At 53.8% G+C, this 26078-nt stretch overlaps 1 protein-coding gene across 1 annotated transcript; it reads right to left on the bottom strand.

The window, feature by feature from the left end:
- Positions 1–4854: 4854 nt before the first annotated feature.
- Positions 4855–25192, bottom strand: LOC101327007 (guanylate cyclase D-like). The gene is given in 13 exon segments (XM_019948653.3): positions 4855–4986; positions 6594–6688; positions 7544–7647; positions 8640–8809; positions 14172–14364; positions 14789–14952; positions 16300–16448; positions 19857–20006; positions 20308–20464; positions 20703–20879; positions 22892–23008; positions 24719–24809; positions 25062–25192. Coding segments are annotated over 13 exon segments (1830 nt in total).
- Positions 25193–26078: the final 886 nt, after the last annotated feature.

Raw genomic sequence — 26078 nt, 5'->3', positions numbered from 1 at the left:
GGCCAGTGTGGTGTTTCCAGTCCTTTCCATTAATTTTCACAACGACCTGGGAGGTAAGGGTGACCGGTCCCATTTTGCATTTGAGGAAATTGAGGAATAAAAAGATTAAGCCCGAAGTTGTGCAGGTCGGGACGGCCGGGGCATCTTCCAAAGTAGAACGTAACACTTTCCACCACACAGCAGCTCATGGCTCCACACACATCGCGCGCGCACACACACACACACACACACACACACACACACACACACACACACACACAGAGCCCCCAGCAGAACATTCTCCCCACGACACCCAGTTCAGTTTTAGTGCCAGCTCCCCCCTCCCAAGGGGTCTTTTGAAGAAGGACGAGTTTGTTTAGGGCTTAACCTGCCCCCTGGCCCCCGCCCTCTCCCCTCAGTCAAGGAAATGAATTCCACGTGTGCCTGGTCTGTCTGCTCCGAAATCAGCCTCGGGGGTTTGGAAAGTACACTTTGATGTTGGAAGCTAGTTTAATGAGTTGGATGTGGGGTTTTTGTTTTTTTTTTCCTGTAAGACAGAAGTCTCATTTTCCTAAGAACCCAGGAATTATGACTCCCCTCCCAACCCCTCCCCTTAGATTCTGGGAGCCCAACACCTGGACTCCCAACACAGTGCTCACAGATGCCCAAGAGCTTAGGCCAGCTCAGGGAGGAGAGGCGGGGAAGGAGTTAGCTTGTGCTGAACGTTTGCCATGCGCGGAAGCCCTCTGTCAGGAACAAGCCTCACGTGGGCCCGCTCCACACCCATCTTAGAGATGACAAAACAGAGGCTCTGAGAAGCGGTGTAACGTGAGCAGGTGGTCCAGTGGCTCCTGGAGCCCTCGACTGCCTGGCTCCAGCTCCCGGTCCCCGTCTTGCTTCTGCCCAGGGCAGCTGTGCCACTCAGGACAAATGACCTCCTCCCTTGGGGCCTGGGCACCTTGGCTGTACGATGGGGATGGTGTTCTCAATGGAAGGAACAGTGAGCTCTATAACGAGCTCTCAGAGTCAGAACCATTTGTCCAGAACAAAGCGCTCTGGGAAAGGAGAGAATATTTCTATTTTTACTGTTTCTGTGTCCCGAGGCAAGTCTACCTGTAGGATTCACACAGGAACGCACCAATTACTATCACTCTAGGGCACATGTTAACGAGCGCCCTGTTGGCCGCCAGGGAGCTCCCAAGGGAGTGCTTTGTGGGGAGTGGTGCAGGGAGAGGTCTTGGGGGCATCCAGGCACAGGAGTCTCTGGGCTCAACATTGCTCCGTCCCTCTCCTCAGGGCCTGGCCAAGGCCCCACCCGAGCTCCAAGTCCCGTCTCTGCTCCGGTGGGCTTTGGCAAAGGCCACCATGATCTCTTGGTTTATGAGGTCCTGCCAGGTGTCCCTAGGGGAAAAGGACAATCAAGAATAATAAACCTGGGCTTCCCTGGTGGCGCAGTGGTTGAGAGTCCGCCTGCTGATGCAGGGGACACGGGTTCGTGCCCCGCTCCGGGAAGATCCCACATGCCGTGGAGCGGCTGGGCCCGTGAGCCATGGCCGCTGAGCCTGCGCGTCTGGAGCCTGTGCTCCGCAACGGGAGAGGCCACAACAGTGAGAGGCCCGCGTACCGCAAAAAAAAAAAAAAAAAAAAAAATCAAGCTATAGCACACAGTTCAAGTAAAAATTTGGTAACTGCCTCATAAACCCAAGTCCAAGACAAGTTCCCATCCAGCTGGCCCTTCCTGCAGAGATTCTGTGTGTCTGCCTGCATATCTGTCTGTGTTTCTGTGGGTCTCTCTGTGACCTCATCTCCAAGCAAATGGAGGGGCATGTGGTAGTGTGTCCACGTTTGTATGTATCTGATGCCCATGCCAGGCGGAGTGTGTGTGTGCATTTGCAGGTGCACTTGGGTGCTCGGGCCCCTGTGTGCCCACCTGCTGGATCTGAGCCCGTGGGCCTAGGTGGGTGTGGGATTCTTCCCTGCTGCCTAGAGGCCTGGGAGGCTCCCAGGTCAGGTGGAGCTCACTGGGGCTAATCTCCGCTCTCTTCCCTCCCTGAGTCAAGAAGATGAAAATGTTGCTGGCGCTTTCTAAAGTTTCTGGCCTGGAGTGGAAACGTCATCAGCTGAGAGGGCTCAGGATGACGAATGGCTGCCAGACCTGCCGGTTCCCACTGCCAGGATGGGGTGGGTTGGAGCAGGGCTGGGAGCTCACCTGGCAGACCCGCAGGCATATCGGCCAGCCAGACTCTCCTGGGGAAAGTTCCATAAATGCATCAGCAAGAAATATCAGGGAGAAGCAAGTGCTACAGTGACACAGTGCTGGGAGATGGGCGGGCGGCTGCAGCAGGGCTCCAATCAGAGTCTGTGATGAGAGTCGCCCCGTGAAGGAAGCAGCGACAGAGCTGAGACCTGCAGGATAGGGAGGGACCAGGCCAGGGGACAGCGAGAGCGAAGGTCCTGAGGTGGGAAGCTCGGTGTGTCTTGAGGAGCAGCAGGGAGGCCCCGAGGAGGTGACTCACGGCAGAAGGTGCTGGAAAGCTGAGCCCGAGGGGCAGGCAGGCCGGACAGAGCGGGACCTCAGAGGCAGCATGAAAGGGTTCAGGTAGGAAGACCCCGAGGGTGTGAAACACGGAGCTTCCATGTGAAACGTGTTTGTGCTTTAGTGAAAGAGCGCTCTGGCTGCCGGGCAGAGGTGGATGAGGGGAAATGGCGAGAGCCCCACGGTGACCGGGAGAGCAGGCATGATGGAGAAGTCGTCAGCTTCGGGCTGTGATGGGAGCAGAGCTCCAGGACTTGCTGACTCCAGGACCGTGTCCAGCTTCCTGACTGAGGGTGGCGAGGCCACCCACAAGAAGAGAACTCTGGTGGAGGCCCGGCTGCCAGAGAACTATTGAGGGGGTCTGGGGCTGAGGCGTCAGGATAGGAAGGGATGCCCGGGGAGGAGCCCTGTGCAGCCCCAGCAAGGAAGAGTTGGGGAGAGGAGAAGAGCGGCCGGGGAGGCCTGGGGGGAGGAGTTGGAGGTGGGGAAGCACAGCCAGGGCGCCGAGGAGGCCTTGGAGAACCTTTCTAGGAAGAGGCCGGGGAAATGTTACCAGGCAATCAGGCTGGTAACTAAAACTGCCCACGGAGCTGGTGACATGGGTAGAGGGCACCGGTGACCTCACAGAGCCTTCTGGGTGAGTGGTGGTGGAAGTCAGGCTGCGAGGGCCGGCAGGAGAGGAAGATGAGGAAGTGCAGTCAGCGTCGGCAGACGGCCTTCTGAGAAGGCTGGCTGCCCACGGAGGCAGAAGTGGGGTGGAGGCCCGACGGCTGTGAGGTCAGAGGACGGCAGCTGGAGTAGAGGACCCAGAGGGACTGAACAGGGTGAGGGGGCCGCAGATGCTCTCCTGGGGGTGGGTAAGCTGGCGCTGCTGTGGCCCACAGGAAGGCCAGGGAGGTCAGGGACCTGCCCCACGGCACACAGCTGGTCCCGAGCCCGGTCCTCTCCCGGCAAATCGTCTGCAAAGTTGAAGGACCCAGGGCTGTCTGGGGGCCTTTCTGTGAACACAAGCTGGTTCTGCACCCAGGAATCTGGAGTGTCCTTATAAAAAGGGTGCATCTGTGTGTGTGCTGCACCCCGAGGGTTTCTCCATATGCCCATCCACCCCCCTCCTCCTCCCTAGCTCGCTGGACCCCAGTGTGTGTCAGGGAGGGCACTCAGGGGTGAAGGTGAACAGGGCCCTGCCTGCCCCCAGGCACTGCTCTGCCCGGGTTCCCTGGGGTCCTAAGGCCTGGGGGCAGCCTGATAGCTGGGGGGCAGGGATGCTCTGACGGCCCTCAGCTCCTGTCCATATCGATCCTTCCACTTGGAGGACGCGCAGCCTAGGCTGCTTTAGTGCTGGTCTTTTCCCAGGAAGCCCATGTGTGCCCCACACGTTTCTGGCCTTTGAGATATGGGAGGGGCCATCCTGGAATTGCTGCGAGGAGTCAGTTGGAAGTTCTAATGAGGGAAAGACCCTGGGCAGGAAGCTCTGATGTGGTCGTGCTGTGGGCCCCTGATGGGGCTCTGTCCATCCCCAGGCCAGCCACCCACTGATGGAATGAGCCCGTGGGGCCCTGTAGGCCCCTGGGCTGCCTCATTTCTAGGAAACTAATTCTCAGCTATGGGCAGCACCTGTGCCCTGTGGCCCCCTGTGGACCACCCGGTGCTCGAGTGGAAGAGAGTGAGGAACAGCACGTTGCAGTAAAATGTTCTTACTTCCCCCACTCCCCCATCTCCCCTGGGTTGCCCTCAGCGAGGGACATGGGGTCGCAAAGGACAGAGGACAAAGGAAAGAGCCCAACTGCAGGGCAGGCACCAGCTCTGAGAATCTGCTTCTTTTGGCCCCTAAAACATGAGGGCCTTTGATCTGTAAATTCCTCGTCTTCGGAAATTGTCTGCAGTCAAATGCTCTACCCCTGAGCTATACCCCCCCGCGGAAATAGTCTGAATGGTGAAAAACGCCCAGTGATATTTATCAGCGTATCACCTGTAACGGGCTCAGAATGGGAAGACCCTACATGCTGAGTGACAAGAGGGAGGTTGAGCTAATCACGGCCGCCACATGTTGCAATCCTGATGCTGTAACTACAAGTGTGAGTAAATGACACCCAGGGTGCTCAGGACGTTGAGCGGAGAGCGCAGACCAGAATGAGGAGTTACAGAGGCAGCATGATCTCATCCATGACCTAGACATCAGAAACAGGCTGGCAGGAACCATGCTGAAGTGCTAACAGTGGCTGTCTCTCAGGACTGGAAAGGTGGAGATTATTTAATCATTAAAGAATTCTGTATTTTCCAAGTTATCCCCGCGAGGCAGGTAATACCTTTATAATCAGAAAAATAACAAGTATCAACTTTCAAACAACAGAGGCCAAGCTTTGGGGGAAATTCCACTTACTCACCCGGGGTTTGATGTCCAGAGGTGTGGGGAGGCGTCTGGGGAAGCCCGCCTTCCCCACCAGCCAGTAGGTCTCCTTGAAGCCCCTCCCCTGGAAGAGAGAGGAAAAGAGTTGCACGTACCTTCTCAAGCAGAGAGCCAGGGCAGAGACACGATTCCCACAGCTGGGAGGAAAGAAGCCTAGAGCCTGGGGGCAGATTGTCTGGGTCCAAATCCTGGCTCTGTCACTTCTAGCTGTGTGACCTTGGTCAACATACTTCACCTCTCTGTGCCTCAGTTTCCTGAATACCTCATAGAGTTGTGAGGATTAAATGAATGAATATTTATCCATTAGAGAAATAAATAAATAATGAATCATGAGTTCTATAACCAGCAGTCATGGAATACTAAGATCCCAGGATTCTGTGATTTTCCCAAACTGTTGAAGGTTACAGTGGTCTCCCCTGGGATGGGGGTGCAGCTACCTGGGGGGTCAGGATGGGCTGCCCTAGAAGTTTCACATGCCACCTGGACCAGGGATGGGTATTGCCCCTTGGATCCCTCAGGTCAGCCCAAAGAACCTGAGGTTGGCATACTGCCCTCCCGACTCCCACTCTGCATCCCCTTCTGTCATCAGAATCCTCTGTTGCTTAGGACATCTAGTGCCTACTCCCCCAAACAAGACACGCCTGCCCTTACTCCACTCGCCCATAACTTCAGCCTCCAAAGCAAAGGATTCCGCTTACACTGGCCCTCACAGGCTGTGTGACTTTGGACAAGTTACTGCTCCTCTCTGAACTGCTGCTCTGACATTTCACTGTTTAATGAAGTGAGACCCGTGGAGCCCCCCACGGGAGTCCCCCAATTTCTGGGGCCCAGTTGCAACCCTGGGCCTTTAAATGCCCCAGCTGCTCCAGTCACTCCAGTAGGCCTGGCTCTAGCTGAGGAATTGGGGAAATGAAAGGGGGTGGGGTAGGAAGAAAAGTCATTCATAGGATGGTACCATTACCTTACTGAACGTTAACATTAAAAAAAAAAGAATGCAGACGTGACAGACCAATTTCTGCCTTTGAGGGCAGATGGGCAGGTAAAACCCAACATCACACTGACAACATCAGAGGGCCAGCTGTGGGACTGGTGGGTGCACAGAGAAGGCATGACAGTTATTTCTGGGGGAAAGAAAGAAGAAAAGTAGAGATTCCTGGGTCAGGGCAGGCTTCAGTGAGGGCTAAGTTCTGTGCTAGGGTTCTGAAGGATGAGTAGGAGCCCAACAGTGCTATGGAGAAGGCACAGGCTTTGGAGCCACCAGACCTAGGATTCAGCTGTGTGACCTTGGGTAAGTCTCTTTGCCTCTCTAAGTTAACTTCCTCAAATGTAAAATGGGGACGTGGATCCTCCTTTCATTATTTCTGTGGTAATTTCTGTGGTAATAAATATGTTACTATCTGTGGTGCACCAGCGTGCTGCCCAGGCAGGTCATCAAGGGAAGTAACTTCTCTGCCCCGGCCCTTCTCCTTATGAGGAGCCAAATGAGGGAGGGGCTCCCCAGAAGAAATGTTTCCTTAGAATTTGGGGAGCGAGGAGGACATTGAAGGTGATCAGCTCCCAGGCCGGCATTTCCTTTAGCTATGTCAGTCAGATGAGAATCTCTCCTGCTGCCCGCAGAAACTGGACCTCTGGAGACATTTCCCATCAATCCCAGGAAAGAAAGTCTCTCACCTTTAGCTCAGTCTGGCCTCTGATATCAATTTTGTAGCCTTCATCCAGGCTGAGCAGTGTCTGGGCGGTGCTTATGCAGACATGAATTCTGTATGCTGAGAAGAAAGGGGGTAGTCAAGTTACCACCTGGTGACAGCATACCCAGTGTTCGGTAAAATCATTAAGAGCCTGTAACAGCCCCAGTTCCAGCCAGTCATACACACAACTCTGGTTCATGCAATACCTTTTGCCTGGCCCTCTTGTCCCCCTAGTAGATTGCTGGGCACTAAAGTGGAGGTCTCAAGGGAAAGGAAACTACATGGATTGATTGTTAAGGAGAACTCAAGATGAAGTCAGAACTCTAGGAACGTAATCTCTACTTGTAGGGAAGTCTTTGAAGGCTGAGCCAGTGCAGATAAGCAGTTATTTTTCTTTTAAGGGCAGGGCTCCCCTCTAGGGCCATGCATCTGATTAAGCAGGATACGTACTGAGCGACATTAGGGAGCACAAGATCTGTGCAGCCAGGAGCAAAGGCTCAGTTTTTTCAGCTGCTCTAGCCAGGCCATCAGAGAGGCTCCTGCTGCCAGCAAGGGTCTAAAACGGCATATTTTTTTAATTGAAAGGGGTCTCCTCTTTGGAAAGATGGGGAAACCAAGACCTAGAGGAAGAGCATTTTGCTCAAGGACACTAAGCACACTGGACCCAGTCAGGGTGAGGACCCATGTTTCCGGCTTCTGGAGTCGTTGTTTTCCCTGCAAATTCTCTCATGACATCACCACAAAAGGCCTGTGCAAAGTTAAAAGAACCAGTGACATACATCATCTCCTTCTAGTTGTTTTACTGATAACTAGGGTACGCTGCCACCAGGCGGTGATTTGGTTACTAAGCACTGTTTCAAACAGCCAGGCTGCAGGGGTCCTTGAGAGAGTCCTTCCCTGGGCTTCCCTAGGATAGAAATATGAGACACTCATGTATCCCTGTAGACTCCATCCGGGATGCGGTGTTAACTGTGTCCCCAGAGAGGCAGTACTGAGACATCGTGAGACCCACAACCCCCGCCATGCAGGGCTCTGAAACTCAGATGTGCCCAGTGAGCTCCAGCAGGTCCTGGACCGAAGAGAAGTCTCTACAACACTCTTGTCCCCCCAGTTCTCCCCAAACTGCTGTTCCCACCCCACATCTTGGGCTCCAGCTGGGGGGTGAGGATGAAGCTGTATGGAATCTCCAAGAACACCCAGAGAGGAGATGACATCTATGCCAGGCTCTGGGCTGGGGGTAGGGGGGCACAGATAAATTGGAACCAGGCTCTGCTCTTAGGGTGCTCCCAGCCTGGTGGGGAGATATGTATAAACACTAATCAGTGTTGTGAAGAGGGAAGCACCAGGGCTGTGCCAGCCCAGAAAGAAGACTCTGACCCAGCCCAGAGGACTTCCTGGAGGAGGCAGTACCTAAACTGTGTCTTGAAGGATGAGAGAATGAGTCGGCAGGGAACAGCAGGCGCAAAGGCACAGAGGCACAGAGCCCACATGCCTGTGGGAAACTGCAAGTGGCTGGGTATAGACAGAATACAAAGTGGAAAGTGGTGGGAGATGTGGCTGGAGAGAATAGCAAGGGCCTTGGAGGCTATGAGGGGGGTGGGGAGTTTGGACTTTATACCACAGGTGAAGTTATGGAGGGAGGAAGGGGTGAGGGCACGAGAAGGCTATTCTATAGTAGAGACCCTGAGGTCTCTCCTAGTCCCCTCCCAGCAAATATTGAGTTGTCTGCATGACCACAGAAGGCCTCTGTTCTGCCTCTTCCATCAGACTGTCAGCTCCTCAGCATGGACTTAGATGACCTTGACAGATGCTGAGATAAAAAAATATATATGTGTAAATCTGAGCATCACAGATTCTTTGATTTATGACATCTTAGAACCTTAAAATAATAGAAGAAAAAAAGAATTGTAAAAATTTTCTATTACGGATTTTTAGAATCTCAGGATTCCAGAAGCACGCCATGGGGTTGCCCCAGCCAGCGTCCCAGGCAGGGTTGGGAGACTCCCGCAGCCCCAAGTCCATAGCTAAGTGCAGTCCAGCCCTGATGCGAATGGACACAGTGGGCACATGCCTCATCCGGAAGTCGCCCACAGAGCTGAGGGTGTCCAAGGCCATGTTGGTGATCTCAGCTGCATGCTGGCTCCTGTTGCGCTGGGGCAGCCCTGTTGCCACCATTTAGGCATCCCCGATGGTCTCCACCTAGAAGTCACAGCTTCGTGCTCCAGGACAAGAACCCCCCTCCTTCGACTGACCCACATCCCACACAAGGCCACCTCTCTGGAACCCCTGACCCAGCCCTCAAGTCTCTGGCGAACAGTGCCATCTTTCCCAGGCCTCCCATCCCAGCCGCTCTGGCAACGATTAGACCTGCACATTGCAGATCACCTTTGTCTGAATTGCAGGTCTTACCTCTGACCCCAGACCATGAGCTCCTTGGCAGCAGCCCTGGGCGCCCCATCTGCACAGCACCGCAGCAGCAGCTCAGGGCTTCATCTGGACAGGAGTACATGTATGTTGGATATATAACCTATTTCCCAAACGCTTGGCCTTCCAAGGTGTACTAAAAGGAATGTAGCGTTTGAAATCCAGGAGATGTGGATACAAACCCCGGCTCTGCCATTTACCTTGGTCAGGCCACTTCGCCTGTGCAAGCCTCAGTTCCTCTTATATGAAATGCATATTAAAGATAAAGAGGTAAGAGCCAGTTTTGTCACAGATGCTCAATAAACAGAGATTTCTCTCGTTACCATCATCACCATCACCATCACCATCACCATCATCACCATCACCATCACCATCACCATCACCATCATCATCATCATCATCTTCTCCTGGGCTAATGCTTTTGGAGACGATAGAATCCCAGAGTCTCAGAATTAGGAGGGACTTTAAAGCCACCCACTTGCCTCCCCGTGGCTGTCGGTCCTGCTCACGTCTCCTTCCTGAGGTGGCTTCTTCTCCCTCGGGGCAACTCTGATTTACAAAAGTTGAGTTGAATGGTAACCTGCCTTTCACCTGCTGGCTCCAGCTCTACCCCCTGAACTCAAGCCACAGTTCTTTCCTATTCTGAAGCTCATTATTTATTCTGAAGGCCCTGTTCCAGGTGCTGGGGACACAGATGTATACCGTGGCCTTCTCCGCTGCCACAGGCCAGGCCAGCCAAGGTTGAAGATGGCAACTCTACACCCCAAGTCTTCCCATCTGCAGGTTAAAGAGCCCTGCACTGCCACTCCTACAGCGGGCACATGCCGGCATCCCTCAGAGCCGTGGATCAGAGCTTTCCCTCTGGCCAGGCATAGCGCTCTCCCTCAGCACCTGGTAGACGGTAATAATAATGACGACGCTTCTCGTGCCCACAGGGGGTGCTATAATTCCATAAATTTCTTTCACACACCATTATCTGTGGACTGTGCCCTACTACCTATGTCCCCCAGCTCTTTCCCTCACCCAGAATATCCCTGCCCCGATACCGGGAAGTGATCTGCCCTAACCATGCCCCATTCTGCTCATATACTTACATTTGCTCCCTACAGCAAAAGGCTTAAAATTTACTCCCCATGGAGCTAGCAATCAGGGACTCCCATGATTTGCAGAATTTCCTGACTTATTCCTAACACTTGCTCCTGGTTCCCCACATTTCAGCCAAACGGGAAACCTCCTGCTTCCCGCAGAGACACTCAGCGCTTGCTCACCTCCAGGCCCTGATGGTCTCGTCCCTCTGCCTAAGATGGTCTCCCCCAGTCCCTATCTGTTGAGATCCAAGCCGGCCATCAGCCCAGTTTTCACTGCATCGAGTCCATTAAATCTCCCCGGTCACCAGCTGGGGAAAAGATGTTTCCTTCCTCAGTGCTGTGACCTCCATCTCCCTCCCTCCCCATCATCTGCACTTACTGTGGGCTGGCCTGAATGCGGCTGGGCCAGGCGAAGGGCTGCCCCCCACTGTGTACATTTCCACAGAGGAGAGAGACCTCCCACCCCACACCCCTGGGAGAAATATGAGCAAGCCCTGGCTTTCCCTCTGTCCACACCCTTCTTCCCCGCAGGAGGACGAATGCATTATCTGATTGGCAAGATTGGAAGAAGGACTAAGTAAGTGCTCCCTTATTACTCATATAACCAGACACTATTCCAAACCCTTTACAAGAATTAGGTCTTCACAAGAATTCTGTGAGGTAGGTACTATTACTCTTGCCATTTTGCAGACAGAAACTGGGCCAGAGAGGTTAAGTCACTCGCCAACGTCACACAGCACAGACTTCAACTGGTTCGGTCTAGCTCCAGAGCCCATATGCTATGCTGCCTCCTGATGCACATGGCTTGGGCTCTTTCTCTCTCTCTGTTCTAACTCCACCACTGGCTTGCTGTGTGACCTTGGGCGAGTCACCCACCTCTCTGAGCCTGTATCCTCATCTGTACAGTAGGGATAGTAATGCATCCCTCTGAGGGGCATTTCGAGGGTTAAATGAGATGTCCTGTGACAATCCATAGGCCAGGCCAGTCCTCTGCAGACATTTAAGTGGTACATCTATACCCCCTGCAATTCTGGGCTTTCAGGGGGAGGGCTCAGCGCCTGCACATGCTGGTACTCATCAGCGTGTTGGTGTGAATGACAGCACTTCCTCTCACACTGCTTAATCTACAGAACCACCCTGAGCCATAGGCACGTTCACCTCTGTTTTACAAATGGGAACTTGAGGCTCAGAGAGGTGAAGTGATGTGCCCAGGGTGGCTCAGCAGTATGGCCGGGGCCATGCCCACCCGCCGGGCGGAGTGGCTGAGGTGAACCCTCTCCTCCCCCGCAGCCCACTCGCGCCCTGCTCCAGAGTTATGTCCATGAAAGTGCTCACTCAGCGCGTGCGGGAGGGAACCACAGACCCCTGTGGAACCAGGAAATGATCGCCTGGCTGCCTCCCAGCCCAGACCGGATTGAAGAGCAGTAACCAGATCCTGCTGGGACGGAGGGGAAACCAAGGCTGCCGCATGAGCGATGAGAGACGCGCTTGCACATGGGGAGGACCCGGCCTCCTGTTTCCCCACATCTGGATGGGTGTGCAGGCCTTGTTTTATTTCATTTCACTCTGCCAGAAAGATGCAGACCTCTTGGCCAGAGTTCAGAGCAGATCAGAAAACGTGATTCAGAGCTGGGAGGGACACATGTGTGAGAAAAGATTAGCAGGGGAGGAAGAGACAAGGTCAGGGGTGACTCAGGGCACATCAAAGCTGCAGGGCTCAGCAAGACGAGATGAGGAATCTCTTCCTGGGGCCCACGGTAGCTCTGGAGGCAAGAGGGAAACTCAGCCAGCATGACAGAGAATGCCTCAGACCATGGGCTGGGGCAGGAACGGGGAATGGGAAGGAAGGTGTGTGCTAGGAATTCCAGTGGCTCAGGTTTCCGCGGGTCAGTGTGGGGCAGTGGACAGAGCTGGGCGGTGGTGGTGGACAGGGCACTTTCCTGTCCTGGCTCTGTCACCTACCAGCTCTGTGACCTCAGGCGAGGCACTTCCCTCTCTGGGCCTCAGTGAGCTCCTCATTCAGTCAGCACGTGTTTCCTGAGGACCTACCATGTACTGGACATTGCCAAGCACTGGGGACAGAGCGGGTTAGGTTGGAACCAACAGGTCCAAGGGTAGTTATGAGAGCATCACACAGGAGCTCCTAACCATGTCTGGGAGGGCAGGGAAGCTAACTTGAGACCAGGCGGGAGCAGAAGGGGAGAGAGAGCAGGGTTCCAGGAGGGAACAGCATGTGCAAAGGTCTCGTGGTTAGAGAGAGCAAAGCTTGTGTGAGGAATACAGAGGACTGCAGGGGCAGAGTGCGGAGATGCAGTGGGGCGGGGGGGTGGGGGCAGCTCCTGGAGGGCCTTAGGGGCCGCTACGAACCTGTGACTTTATCCTGAGCCTTGATGAAGTGGGGTTACAGGACCAGAATGCCCAAGTTCAAGTCTCAGCTTCACATTCTGCTGGGACTATGTAATTAGACAAGCTGCTTAACCACCTGTTTCTTCATCTGTAAATTAGGGGTGCTATTATCTACCTCATACATTGTTATGACGATCAAATGGGTTAATATATATAAGGCATCTAGACTGTGTACCAGTGTCTGGTATGCAGTAAGCACTCAATAAGTACTGGAGATTCCTGTTGTCGGGACACTGTGTGTAATGCTACCAGCAGACTTCCTCGCACCTCAAAGAGTTAGTTCTCTCCTCTGAAACTTCCTGCCCATGCATCCTTTCCATCCTGGCTTCAGCCCAGGGCCTGGCCCTCCCCAGTCCCGGCTTTCCTGGAGGGTGGTGGCAGGAAGGGGGCTGGCATGTCACAAACGAAGGCTAAGGCCAGGGGAGCCAGAGTATGGCTGTTTCCTGGAGCTTCCTCCCCACCTCATCCACTGTGTCTGAGGCTGACCTAGGAACCCCCAACAATTGAATCAGAATAGGGTCAGAGGTGGGGTGGGAAGGCCCCCAAAGCAGGCGTAGAGGGCAGAAAGCTATTCACTTTCACAGGCTCACAGTTTACACAGCACTTCTACCAGGGGGAGAGGATCTGCCCATCATCTGTGAACCCCTGGGACTGGAGTCATTATTCCTGTTTTATAGATAAGGTCCAGAGAGGGGAAGACAAAGTGATACACAAGCTGGTGTTCAGGGTGGGACTCAAACCCAGAATCGAGAGGTGCACAGGGACTAGATTGTGGAGGATCTTGACAGCTCTGCCAAGGCCCCTGCTGCCCACTCCATCGTCTCCCACCCACCACCCACTCCCACCACTGGCCCACTTCATGTCTAGCCATCACGACCCATTCAGCATCCCTCCCAATTACTAGGTCCACCCTCTCAAGCCTCAAACTTTAGCACTTTATTTCCCCATTACTTGCCTGGAGCAATCACACCCAGGCTGGACAATGCTAGGAAGACACCTCCTCCAGGAAGCCTTCCTTGCTCTTTACGCATCTACTCCTAGCTGGATTCGGGGCCCTCTCAGCCTCCAGCACTGAGAGCTCGCCAAGGGCAGGCACAGAAGCTGACTCACCTGTCGGCCCTTGCCTGGCACAGGTTGAATTTCTTTTCCCCACCTCTTAAATCTGGGCTGGCCTTTTGACTTGCTTTGACCAATAGAATATGTCAGAAACGGCAATGTGCCTGATCCCAGCTTAGATCTCAAGAGGCTTCTGGGCTTCTGCCTTCTCTCTCAGAACTTTGCCACACCATGTAAATAATACCAACTCACCTGCTAGAGGGTGAGATGCCACGTGGACCAGAACTGAGTTATCTCAACAAAGGCTCCAGAGTCCAGCCAAGATCAGCAGTTTCCTCTCACCCACAACTGACCACAGATGTATGAGTGAGACCAGCTGAGTCCAGAGACATTTCCAGCTGGACCTATAGGCTTGTGAGCAATAATAAATGCTTATCATTTTACACCACTGGGTTTGGGGAGCTATTTGTTACACAGCAATAGCTTACTAATAAAAAATGCATATATAAATGACTGGAAGTAAATGTATGATGCAAACACAACATAGAGGAGGGAGAGATGGAATGCCTGCCTCTTGGTCCTCTCACCTTATACACGTCATGGTTGCCCAGAACAGCATCAAACAGTGTGTAGAGGTCATTGAGCAAGCCCACCACCTCAATGGGCTCACTCAGGGCTGAGATGGTGGTAAAGCCTACAGTGTCACTGAAGTATATGGTAACCTGGTCAAAGTACTCTGGCTCCACAGTCGCCCCCATTTTCAGAGCTTCAGCCACAGACCTGAAGGGATGGGAAGGGCCAGAGTCACAAGGTGGGAGGACCATCTTTCCACAGTTGGAAGTGAGAGAGGGATATTTGGGGGAAAATCCTGGGTTGAGTGTCAGGGGATCTGGGATAGCTCTGTTGGTGTGCTGGCTCCCCTCCAGCAAATACCTGCCCCTCTCTGGACATTATTTCCTCTGAGGTCAGATGGGGGACCCTGTACTTTGTCCTTGTTCCCTAGGGAAAGAGACAGCAGAAATTCAACACTCATGTGCCCCCAACAGTGCCTAATACATGTAAGCATTCTATTAAAATATGTTGGATAAATAAACAATGAATGAACTGAATGAATTAATGGAACCCAGATTTACTGAGCACCTACTATGTCCCAGGTCCCATGCTCCGAGCCACTGAGGCTAGAGCCACAACCAAGTCCACTCACGGCAGGAGCATCTGAGAGAGCAACCTTTCCATCTTCTGTCTCTGCAACCCCAACTCCTCAGTCCACTCCTGGATCAGGTCCTCCAGGTTCTGGGAATACTTCTCCAGCATCTGCAGCATAGAGTCAGCAACACTGGTCTTCTTGCCTTGGTTGATGCTTTTGAACTGAAAATGGAATGAAAATCCCAATTTGTCCATGAAGGTCAGCACACTTGGCCCTCAGGTTGAGAATCTGGACCACAGGAATGAACCAGACATAGTCCCTGCCTGGAAGAGCCAGATGGTGGGGAGCAGATATGTAATAGACAAGGGATGGCAACTCTGACAAGTGAAAGCACAGATGGCTGGGAGGAAAAATGGGTTGGTTCTCTATGAGGTGAACAGGCAGGGAGAGGACTTTGCAAAGGAAAGTTTGCCCAGCATTGCATCACCATTAACAAACACACTGGTTCTCACAAAAACACTGTGGAATAGGCATTCTTTGTTCTCAAAGATAAGTGGATGGATGGATGAAGAGATGGGTAAATAGAGAAAAGCAACGTATGTAGATTATTTACGTTTATAATCTATTTCTACCTCTTTATTTCTCTCCCTTTTCAAAAAATTGTTTACAAAATAAAATAATAAATATGTAAGGGCGCTGGGACCAAAGGAGAGTAAAGGTTAAAAAAAAAAATGTTAATCCAGGAGTGAGGTCTATATGCAAAATGCATGCTAGAATTTGGTCACAATTTTGGATATGAGCTTCCTAGCAACAAAGCAAAGAGGGAAATAGAGATTACATAATCTATGGAGTCCATAAGACAATGGAGTATTAAACTAGTTGCTCAAAAGGAACACAACTACTGCTGGTGCTGAGCAGAGAGAAGTACCTCTCAGGTCTTCATAAGAGGACATTCACATGTTGTTATAAATTGTACCTTCAACAACCTTATAGGAAATATGGCACCCAGTCTCCTAGGGAGACTTCCTAGAACCTTCCCCAGTATGGTTTGCACCTTCCCAAAGTGCAGTCGGTAGGAGAAGCAAATTAATGATGATCAAAGTGACGGGGTTCATTCCTGTCTAAATCCAGCATCGCGACCTTTGTGTGTGTATAGGTGTGCATATCCGACCTTCATTAATACTGCTTCTCTCGGGCAAACGTCTGTAAGGCAGGTAGTAGCAGCAGCCCCTGAAGAGCACCTACTTTGTGTTGCTCATCAAAAGCAGAGGCATAAGCTTTAGAGGTCATTTGCCATGAGTGTGACAGCTGCTGACCTTGAGACACAGCACTTAGCACGGGTCTTGGTGCTCAGGAAGGCAAATGTCCCTGAACCCAGAGTTCTGAGAAAGCTTTCCTCAGATGGTGGACCTCAGGCCTCACCCTCAGCGATGACGATGCTGGCCCATTGCCCCCTTTCTGCACAATGGTTCCAGGCCCCGGGGAGAGTGTGGGGCCTCCGCTGGGGAAAGTGAGGTGAACCGATCAGCCGTTTCTTGTGAGCAGCCAGTTCCTCTGGGGACGCTGACCTGGGTATAGATCTGGTCCAGGTTGGGTCTGTCCTCCGGAGCCTCCTCCCAGCACTGCTCCATCAGCTGGATGCACTCAGGTGGCCCGTGGTCAGGAGACACCAGTGGCCGGCACAGGCGAGGGGGAGACACCACCTTCCCGATGATTTCTGCAACAAGCACGGGCCGGGCAGTGGGGCTGAGGTCCTCAGGAGGGCTGGTGGGAAGGGGTGGGCCTGGGATCCTGAGACGGAGGGCAGGGTGGGCCTGTGGGGTGCAGACATCAGGCCCCGAGGGTATTCCTCAGCCCCTTGAGCTGTGCCCCGGGACGTGCTGGCCAGTGGGCCAGGATCGCTGTTTTCCTGGGTCTGCCCCAGTGTGGCTGGGGAAGGGGTCTCAGCCTGGGAGACAGGTGAACAGGGTTTGAATTCTGGATCCGCCACCACCTCTCTATGAGATGGTGAACAAGACAGCAATCTCTCTGAGCCTCAGTCTCCCCATCTGTGAAATGAGCTTAATAAACTGCCTTCTTAAGAGGGGTGCTGAGGGAGGCGATGACAGAAGCTAGATCTCGGGGTACTAGGTTCACTCCAACCCCTGAACCCTGCACAACTTGTTACTGCTCTGTTACCAGCAATGACCACGAATGTGCTCGAGACCTGCGCAGTGCAGCTCTTTCTACCAGCCCTGCCACCTGGAGGCTGTCTGGTACCAACTCTCCACAAGTGTGAAGCAAGACTCTGCTTATCATTACCACCATCACGATGACTCTTCTCCCAGGACCACCCCTGCTGTGGACCTTCCTGTCCCCGCTCCACGTGATGAAGACCACAGACTAAGTCCAGATCAGCTAGATCGACGATCCAGCTCCGTCTTTGCCACTCGCCATCACTCTGTGCCTCGGCTTCCCCACCTAACAACCAATGGAAATAACCCCACCTCGAGAAGCTGTAGTGGGGCCTGGGGGAGCTGAGAGATTCACAGGAGCACCGGGAGGAGGTGAGGCTGGGTACCAGGCTCAGGCTCTCAGCGGCACAGGAGAGGACTTCGAGATTATCCACTTATATTCTGTACACGTTATGCCATCTCTCTGAGCCTCAGTTTCCTCACCTATCAGAAGGGCATAATAATAGTACAGACCGCACAGGGCTGTTAGAGGTATAGCAGGTTAATCTCTGAGGAGGGCTGAGATCCTCCTCAGAGACGGTGAGGAGGTGGGTCCCTTGGAACCAGTGAGGAGAAGGTTCTTTCTGGATTTCCCTTGGCTGGCCTCCTTGTTGGGGGCAGCCCATGATTCACTGTCCCATTTTACAGACAGGGAAACTGAGGTTCTGGGGTGGTGAACTAGGTCACCCACAGCCACAGGGTCAGTAACAAGCAGATGCTGGAACTGAGCCTGATCGCCTCCCAGCCTGCACGATTTTCTCTGCCCAGAGGTTCCCAGTCTGCAGGCATCAGACGCTGAGGGCCTCTGAGTAAAGGGTCTGGGAAGCTGTATGTGCTTGCAAAGGAGTGTGTGCAGATGGAACCAATAATAGATCACACACACACACATGTCCAGCTCTTTTTCAAAAGTATTTGGATGGTGTTGTGATGAGTAAAATACAGATCCATTTCAAAGTGTTGCTGATTTCAGAGCAGATTTTTGTCTTTGGGCATTTCCTCAGTCGGCGGATATTAAAAGTCAAATAATAGCGTGTGAAGCTCAAAACTTTTTTGTCATTAAAGTGGAGTCCTCACAGGCAAGCATGTTGGGAAACCCTGGCCCAGGCCAGGCCGGGTCTCGGGCTCCCTCCCCATGCCGAGCCTGCTGTCCACACCCAATGCATCACTGTGATGGACCAGCCCTGCTGACTGCTGACCGGGTAGGCTGCACATCCAGCTTCGTGGAGAAGTTGCTCCGTGGATGACTCCAGGACATTTTAGGGCAAGAGCACTGAGCTCACCCAAATCCTAGACCCATGGCTTCCCGCTAGGGAGTCCCTTCCCCTCTCTGAGCCTCACTTCATTCATCTCTGAAAAGAGTGCACTAGCCCACCTCACAGGGTTGTCCAATGGAATAACGCATATGAAAGTGCTTTGGAAACCACAAGTGTCCCCCCCAGCCACCACAGGATCTTAAAAAGATGCTATTTCTAAGAGCAAGGAGGTCTGCTTCCAACTGGGAGAGTCAGGAGAGAACATGGGATTCCCCACTAGCACACCCCTAAAACCACCCAGTATGCCAGGCACTTTGTCTAAGGCATTTCACTGAACCCTCACAAATACTCTGAGAGGCAGGCATCATGGTCCCCATTTTACAGATGAGAAAACTGAGGCTCAGAGCCTGAAAGAGATTTATTCAGAGTCATAAGGTGAACTGGTGTGGAGCTGGTCTCAAGTCCGTGTCCCCCAAAGACTATGCTCTTGACATTTTACCGCCTGAGACCAGGAAAACTACAGCCAGGGAGTAGCAGGTCCAGGACTGACAGCCCAATCCAGGGGTGACCCTGGGGTTCCAGACCTCGTCCCTAAAGCATGAGAAGCCCTGCACGGTGGCATGGCTGACAGACCCATCCGGCTGGTCCCCCCTCTCTCAGCAGGCAGATGTTGCCAGGGGCGGCGGAGCAGTTGAGGAGAGTTGAACAAATGGCACGACCGAGCCCCTTCCCTTCCCACTCTTCCACCCCATAAATCTGGGGCCTGGAATGCTCATTATTCATGGAGCAATGCTTTGTGCAGAAAAGAAGCGAGGCCAGGCCTCCCCGTGAGTTAAAGATTATCCATCTGGGGTGGGAGGGGTGGTGGGTTCTGCTCCATCCCTGCCTGTACTGCAGGCCGAGATGCAGGGTATCTGTGAGACAGGTCCCTGGAACTGGACAGAGGCAGCAGGGGGACAATTAGAAGAGCAGCCTAGAGTCCAGGGAGCCCCGACAGAGAACATAGAAGGGGAGGAAATATTTCTGAAGTTGGGCCCTGGCACTGGGGTCAGAAGAGAAAATGCCTAAGACCAGGTGATGATGAGGAAGGTGTGAGTGATTACACCCAAAAGCAGGGGGACAAAGATGCTCTTCAAGGAGCCCCACTCAGGCAGAGGACCAAGTCCCCAAATACTGAGCAGACTGGTGACATCAGGCATGGACCGGATGTCTGACACATTTTAAAATCTGATCCCCACTATAAAGATGGGAAAACTGAGGCTCAGAGAGGGTAAGTGATTTGTGTAAGGTCATGTGGTAAGTAAATGATCCAGGGGGAGTACTGAGGTCTACACAGACTCGAAGTCTGTGCTGGGCAGCCCGGTGGTAAGGGCGTGAGCACCTCCGGACACGGCAATGACACTGGGAGAGGAAGGAAGGGGTTGGGCTTATACCCAGGAACCAAGGTCTTTAGCCCTGCAGCTGGTCAGCTGCCATTTTGGCAGAGTTGCTGAAGGCTGCCTGGTTTAAGTCAAAGAAACGCAATTCTTGCTGTCAAACCAGGCAGGTGTGTCTGTGTGGTTATTTTCAGGCCCCAATTTCCTGATGCTCACAGAGCTCCTCAACTACATGGGGCCTCCGCCAGAGACAGGCCAAGGAAGGAGGAGGACGATGCTGTACCTTCCGCCGAGAGCCCTGGGGAACCATAGTGCGGGCCCCAAGTCAGCACCTCCTGCGGGATGATGCCGACGCTGAAGGTGTCTCCTTTGAGGGTGCCCCGCCCGGGTGCCCCGGGCCCCCGCAGCAGCTCCGGAGCTGTCCACAGCAGCTCTGCAATCACAGGATGAGGCCACACAGCCGTCCCCCACTGACCACCCAAGCTGGGCGGTACTTCACACATGTGGTGTCATCGTCCTCTCCCTACAGCCCCGGAGGAGGGAGTTGCTTCTGTCCTCCCCCATTCACAGGTAAGGGCCCCGAGGCTCAGAGAGGAAAAGCCATCTACTCAAGGTCACACCACAGGAAGTACCGGAGCACCGGACATCTCCCCCCTCCCCTTGCCTCACAAGCACCCAGTTTAAACAGAGGCCTCAGAACCTACTGGCAGCCTCCTGCCCACCCCTGAGCTGACCTTCCGGGGCTGGCCGGGGGCGGGGAGCCCACTGAGTGTCCAGGAGCTCTGCATAACCGTGGTCAGTGACCTTCAGCACAAAGCATCCAGCCACCACACAGTTTCAGGACTTGAGGCAGCCATGAGGGAAATGCCGATGGTGCAGATACCACACACCCTGGAGTGGAATAATGGGGGTCCCTTAGGCCTGTGGTGAATGAAAGGACCCCTGCTTCTCTCAGAATTCCCACGGACCCCAGGAAACCTTCCTGCCTCCCCCTCCCCCTTTGCCACACTGTCAGATTTTTCTCAGTTAGACAAAGTAGAAAGAGCCCAGGCCTAGGAAATCTGAGCATCTCTTGTCTCCCTTCCCTCCCCATTGCCTCCACAGCTCCAGGTTTGAGAAGGGTTCTCACACGGATCATATCCAGCACCAGGGAGGCCTTCAAAGTCCAGTCCAGCCGCAGAGCCTCATTCCGCAGCAGGTCCTCCAGGCTGCCCCGGGCACAGTGCTCCAACAAAAGAGCACTGACCCCAGGGGCCACAAAGAAGCCCAGGAAGGTGGCAATGTTCTCATGCTGCAGCTCCCGCATCTGCCAGGGCAATGGTCACCCTAGCAGCCCGCAGGGGACTCTCAAAGTGTGGACATCTGACCCCCAGTACTTAGCACCCAACATACAGCTGAACACAGAGAGGCATCAGAAATGTTGGATGGATGTGATGGGTGGATGGATGGATGGATGGATGGATAAAGGATGAGCGGATGATGGATGGATGAGTGATGAATGGGTGGGTAGATGAAATGGGTGGTTGGGTAAGTAGATGCGTGGATGGTTGAATGAATGAGCCAGAAATGAGTGTGTGGAAGCACCATGGATGAGTAAGCCAACTCCACAGAATAGGGACCTCGGCCTTTTCTCAACCTAAGTGACATCATGGACCTGGAAACTGTGCAAATTCTCTGCCCAAGAGTCAGAGACTGACGAGCAGAAGAGCAGAAGAGATCAGGCACAAGATGAAAGCAGTCCAGCAGGTCAGAAAGCTCGAATCCAGCCAGCAAGGCTAGCATTCGCCCAAGCAGGAAAGATGAAACCATCGTCTAGCATGGCCTTCCTCACAAAAACAGTTCAGGGGTCAACTAAGTGGAGGGAACCTGAATACTCTTCCCCCTCCTTAGAGATTTGCATGCTTATTAGCATACGCAGTGAGGGAAGAATGGCCTCAAATCCTTAGACACCCCTGCTGTCAAGAGCTTGGGCCTCTGACCCCTCCCCTTGAACCTGAGCAGGCTCTGTGACACTGTGACCAACAGAACACAGTGGAAGTGATCTTGTGTGTTTTGGGTCCAGGTCTTAGGAGACCGACAGCTTCCATTTCCTGTTTGTTGGAGCCCTCTCAGCTGGAGGCCTGAATGCTCGTAAGAAGTCCCTCTACCCTGAGTCACCACACTGGCGAGCTCACGGGGAGAGGCCCTGAGACCATCCACAGTGGGAAGGCATGTCCTGATGAGTCCTCTCTTCCAAGCACCCAGCCAAGGCCCCACGCATGCAAGTGAAGACATCTGAGGCCTTCTAGACAGGGGGTCAGCAAACTTTCCTGTTAAAGTCCAGATGGTAAATATTTTCGGTTTTGCAGGCCTTGCAATCTCTGTCACAAATACTTCTGCCATTGCAGTGTGAAAGCAGCCACAGAGGGTTCCATAAACGAATGAGCATGGCTGTGTTCCAGTCACATTTTTTTCTACAGAAACAGGCAGTAGACTTGATCTGACCTGAGAGCCAAGCACTGACAGCCCATTTACAAGCCGAAAAGCCACTGAGTGACCCCCATACAGGTCAAGTGGAACCGAAGAGCTGCTTGGCCGAGCCCTGCTCAAATTTCCTACCCACAAAATTGTAAGATATCATAAAATGGCCGATGCTTAAAGCCACTACATTTTGGGATAAGTTGTTACACAGTCATAGGTAACCGGAACAGCATATTAAAGGCTCTGAGAAGTCCTGTGTCTGAGCCAAGAAACCTCCAAACTCATCTGCCCACAGATAGAACCTTTTCTTTTAAGAAACATCTGCACATGTTGATTGCAAGATTCCCACTGGGAAATGCCTCACCTAACCTCCAGACACTGAATCTCTCCGAAGCTGATTCCAGATGGTGGTGATGTTGGGAATAATAATAAAATCCGCAATTTTCCAAAGGCACTCTACTTGCCAGAGACAGTTCTAGGTTATTTCATCAATTCTCTCCAATCCTCATAATTCCCCTGGGGTAGATTTCATTAGCTCCATTTTACAGGAAAGCTAAGTGTCCTATGGAGGCAGGATTCCATCTCAGGTCTTCCTGACTCAAACCTTATGCTCTGTCCTCCATCCCACAGTGCCAGTGCTTCTCGGGATGGTGACCAACTCGGGGGTGAAGGGGCTTATGTGAGTAGTGACGATAGGTGACTGGAAGCTCCCCGAAGAAAGGAATCCTGTCTTTTTTCTCCACAGCTCTGTCCCCAAAGCCCAGAGCATAGGCGGTGCTCAAAAAATAGTAGACAAATGAATGCATGTGTAGAGGGATGGAGGATACAGTTGAGGTCCTTCAGTGGTGCTGACGGTACCATGTGAGGATAGTGATGAAGAGGAGTGCGCCCCTGGTAGCCATGGGGATGATCATATTGGGGTGGCGATGTGCCGTTGGGGAGCTGGTGTGGGATGGTGACAGTGATGGTGTATATCTGCGATGACAATGGGGCAGTGATCATGATGATAGGAAGCACTTCCTTTTTCGAGGCTAGAATCTTCTGCATTGAGTAAAGACCAATCCAGACCGGTAAGGGTCTCCTGACAGCGCCCCGTCCGCAGCCCACCCTCCACGCCCTCTGCAGCTCTACCTTTCTCAGGAGGCTGCGCCAGCTTCAGACTTCTTCAGCCACACCCACTCTCCCTGTTTAAGAAAAGACAACAAGAGTTCACCCCCTGCTGGTCCCCAACTTGGGCAAACCCTCCGCCTCTCTCAGCCTCAGCTTCTTCCCCATAAATGTGCTCTTTCTGTGTGCTTCAAGCCAGGAAGAGCCCGGCCAGCGGAAACTAGTCAGACTTTGTCTCCTTTGGTTGACAGACCTCAGTTCTAGTCCTCACTCCACCACTTTCTAGCTCTGCGACCTCAGACAAGGGACTTCAGTTTTCTGAACTTCGTGTCCCAATTCTGTAAAGCGAGGATGACACCCACACCCACGTTGAAAGAGCGAACGAGATAGCGGATAGAAAGTGTGTTAGCTCCCAGAGCCGAGGTCGGCTTTCCTCTGCAGGCCTCGGGCACCTAGGACACCCCAAACCCAGCGAAGTGAGGGGCTCTCTGTGACCCAGGAACCCTAGGGGAGGAGAGAGGGGAGGGTGAGAGAGGCAGGGGCCTTGGGCAGGGGCTCTGTCCTCACCCAGGGCTTTCTGTAACCTTAGCTTTCTCTCCCCACCCGCCCCCGTCACTGATGGATTTCTGCCTCAGCCTCGCCCGCAGCTCATTCAGAGGAGCAGACAAAACATGCTTTGTACATCATTAAAGCCTCCTTTCAGCAGAAGAGAAAAATGATGGGATTCCCCAAGGGAGAAGGTGGAACAGAAGAAGAAAGAGCCTCATGTGGCTTCCCCTAGAAATAATTAGCCCGGTTCATCGACCGGGGGGCACGGAATAGGAGAGTCAGGGCAGCAGTCAGTTGTTGAATTTGAGAACCCAGCCCCCGAGAAACCACAGTGTCCTCAGCGACTTTAAAACCTTGCTGGTCTCACCTCTGACCTTCCAGCTTCCCTATCAGCAGGTGGCCCAGGCTCTGTCCAGAGGCTATCCTGGGCTGGGCGCTGCCCCACACTCAGGGCCTCAGGGACCCAGGATCTCACTGTCCCTTGCCGAAGCAAGCAGGAGGGTGGCCTAGGTTGGCCCATTGCTGAGAGAAGCCCTGGGGTAGACACACAGGCAGTGCCCAGGCCCAAGTGGCCAGGGACCGGTTGTTTCCCAAGGTCAGGTCACAAAACACGTGTGACTAGGAGCTGGGAGTCCTGCTTCCCACTTCTAGCCCCGTCACCGACTTGCTGTGGGACCCAGGAAAGTCGCTGTCCCTCTCCCCGCCTCAGTTTCCCATGCTATAGCGGGAGTGGGGCATACAGAGCCCCGAGGCTCGTGGATTCCCTTGGGCTCTCCCAAACTGACGACAGCTCTTGAGACCTGAGCAGGGAGGTGGCAGAGGCCCTCACCTGGTACAGAGCCACACTGGTGGGCTCCTGAGGGGCTGGCAGGCTCCTTGCTGACCCCTGGGCCGCTGACCTCAGGCTCCCGCCATCTGCGACACTTCTTGATTCACTTGCACTGTCCACGTGCAGCCTCCAGAGGGCGTGGTCAAGACCCTAGACCGGCTCTGTCTGCCGCTGCCCACCCAGCCCGGTGCCTGCCCCACCCACCCATCTGCTCGGGGGCTGGTGAGCTCCTGGGCTGTCAGCAGGATCCAGTAGGGGCCCCGCACGAGCTGCAGCTGCTGGATGCTCAATCTGGAGGTGAGAAAAGTGCAGGACAGAGAGGATGGTGCAAATATCACTCCCCCCATCCGGCTCCTCGGATCTGCCTCTGACCCAGAGCCCTCCCCCGTCCTCTCCCTGTTTCCCTTCCTGTCTCCCCATCAGTCCCAGCTGGGCTGAAGGGCACCACTGAGCACTGTCCCCCAAGAGCCCCTTGGCCAGCTCAGGGCAGGACCCTAGGCCTGATGTGCCTTTGGGTCCCTAGCCTCGGTGTTTCCAACTCACCTGGAGATGTCTCGGGGTGAGAGCTGGGGGCAGAAGACTGCCCCCTCCTGGATGGGGCCGGGCTCAGGGAGCCCAGAGGACTTCAAACCCAGGAAGAATTGTTTTCCAAGCTGAAGAGCCCTGGGGGTCATCCTGACCAAGCCCTCACTGTACAGGTGTGTAGCCTGAAGCTCAGGAAGGATGGAGTCTTGTCTGAGGGCCCAGGCTTCTTCCCCAAGTCTCAAAGGACCTCCCAGGAGGTCCTCTGCCGGCCTTGATAGGGTCCTGACTGAAGCTCTAGGACGGACAGGAGGGTGGGGAGGTCCTGAGGTCTGGGACAGAGGATGGGAAAGCTCCCTGCAGATGCCAGGGCTGTGTACAGAGGAGAGGGCCTGTGGGGTGGGGGGCACAGAGGGACAGAACGAGGCTCAGATGCACAGGATCTCGCCTGATGAGGCAAGTGAGGGCCTGCCGGCCAGCACCAAGACACAGGTCAGGGCCAGAGCGAGGAGGCCGCCTGGGGGCTGCTTACCTGTGGGGAAAGCAGGGTTGGACATGAGTCCCAACAGTAACAACTGCACATGGAGCTCAGCCCCTTCTCTCAGCTCCTGCTACCTACTCCTGGGTCCTCCTCCGGGATGTGAGGACAAAAACCCCTGCCCAGCACCCTCTCCAGGGCAAGGCTCAGGATGGCCCCAGACCGGGAAAGTCCTACCTGTGGACTGGTCATCACGCACAGATGTTGATTCCCAGCACAGCTGTTAGGGTTCTCACCTCAGGCTCCTGGCCTCCAGGGGCCCCACAGACCCTGCTCAGACCCCATGACTGTCCTGACCACACTCTGGCCCTTGTCTGCCAGCATGTCAGGCTCTTTGCACTAGACTGAGAGCAGCTGGACAGCAGAGCCTGTTTCTTATTCATCTCGGGGTCCCCAGGCACCTTACAGAGGGACTGGACAGGCAAGATACTGAATAAATACTGTGGATCCCTGTCAATGATTATCCTACTTCTTGCACACTCCCTATGATGGGCCACTCA

The sequence above is a fragment of the Tursiops truncatus genome, chromosome 8, assembly GCF_011762595.2.
Source record: "Tursiops truncatus isolate mTurTru1 chromosome 8, mTurTru1.mat.Y, whole genome shotgun sequence".
NCBI lineage: Eukaryota > Metazoa > Chordata > Mammalia > Artiodactyla > Delphinidae > Tursiops > Tursiops truncatus.
This window is presented reverse-complemented; position numbering and strand designations above follow the sequence as displayed.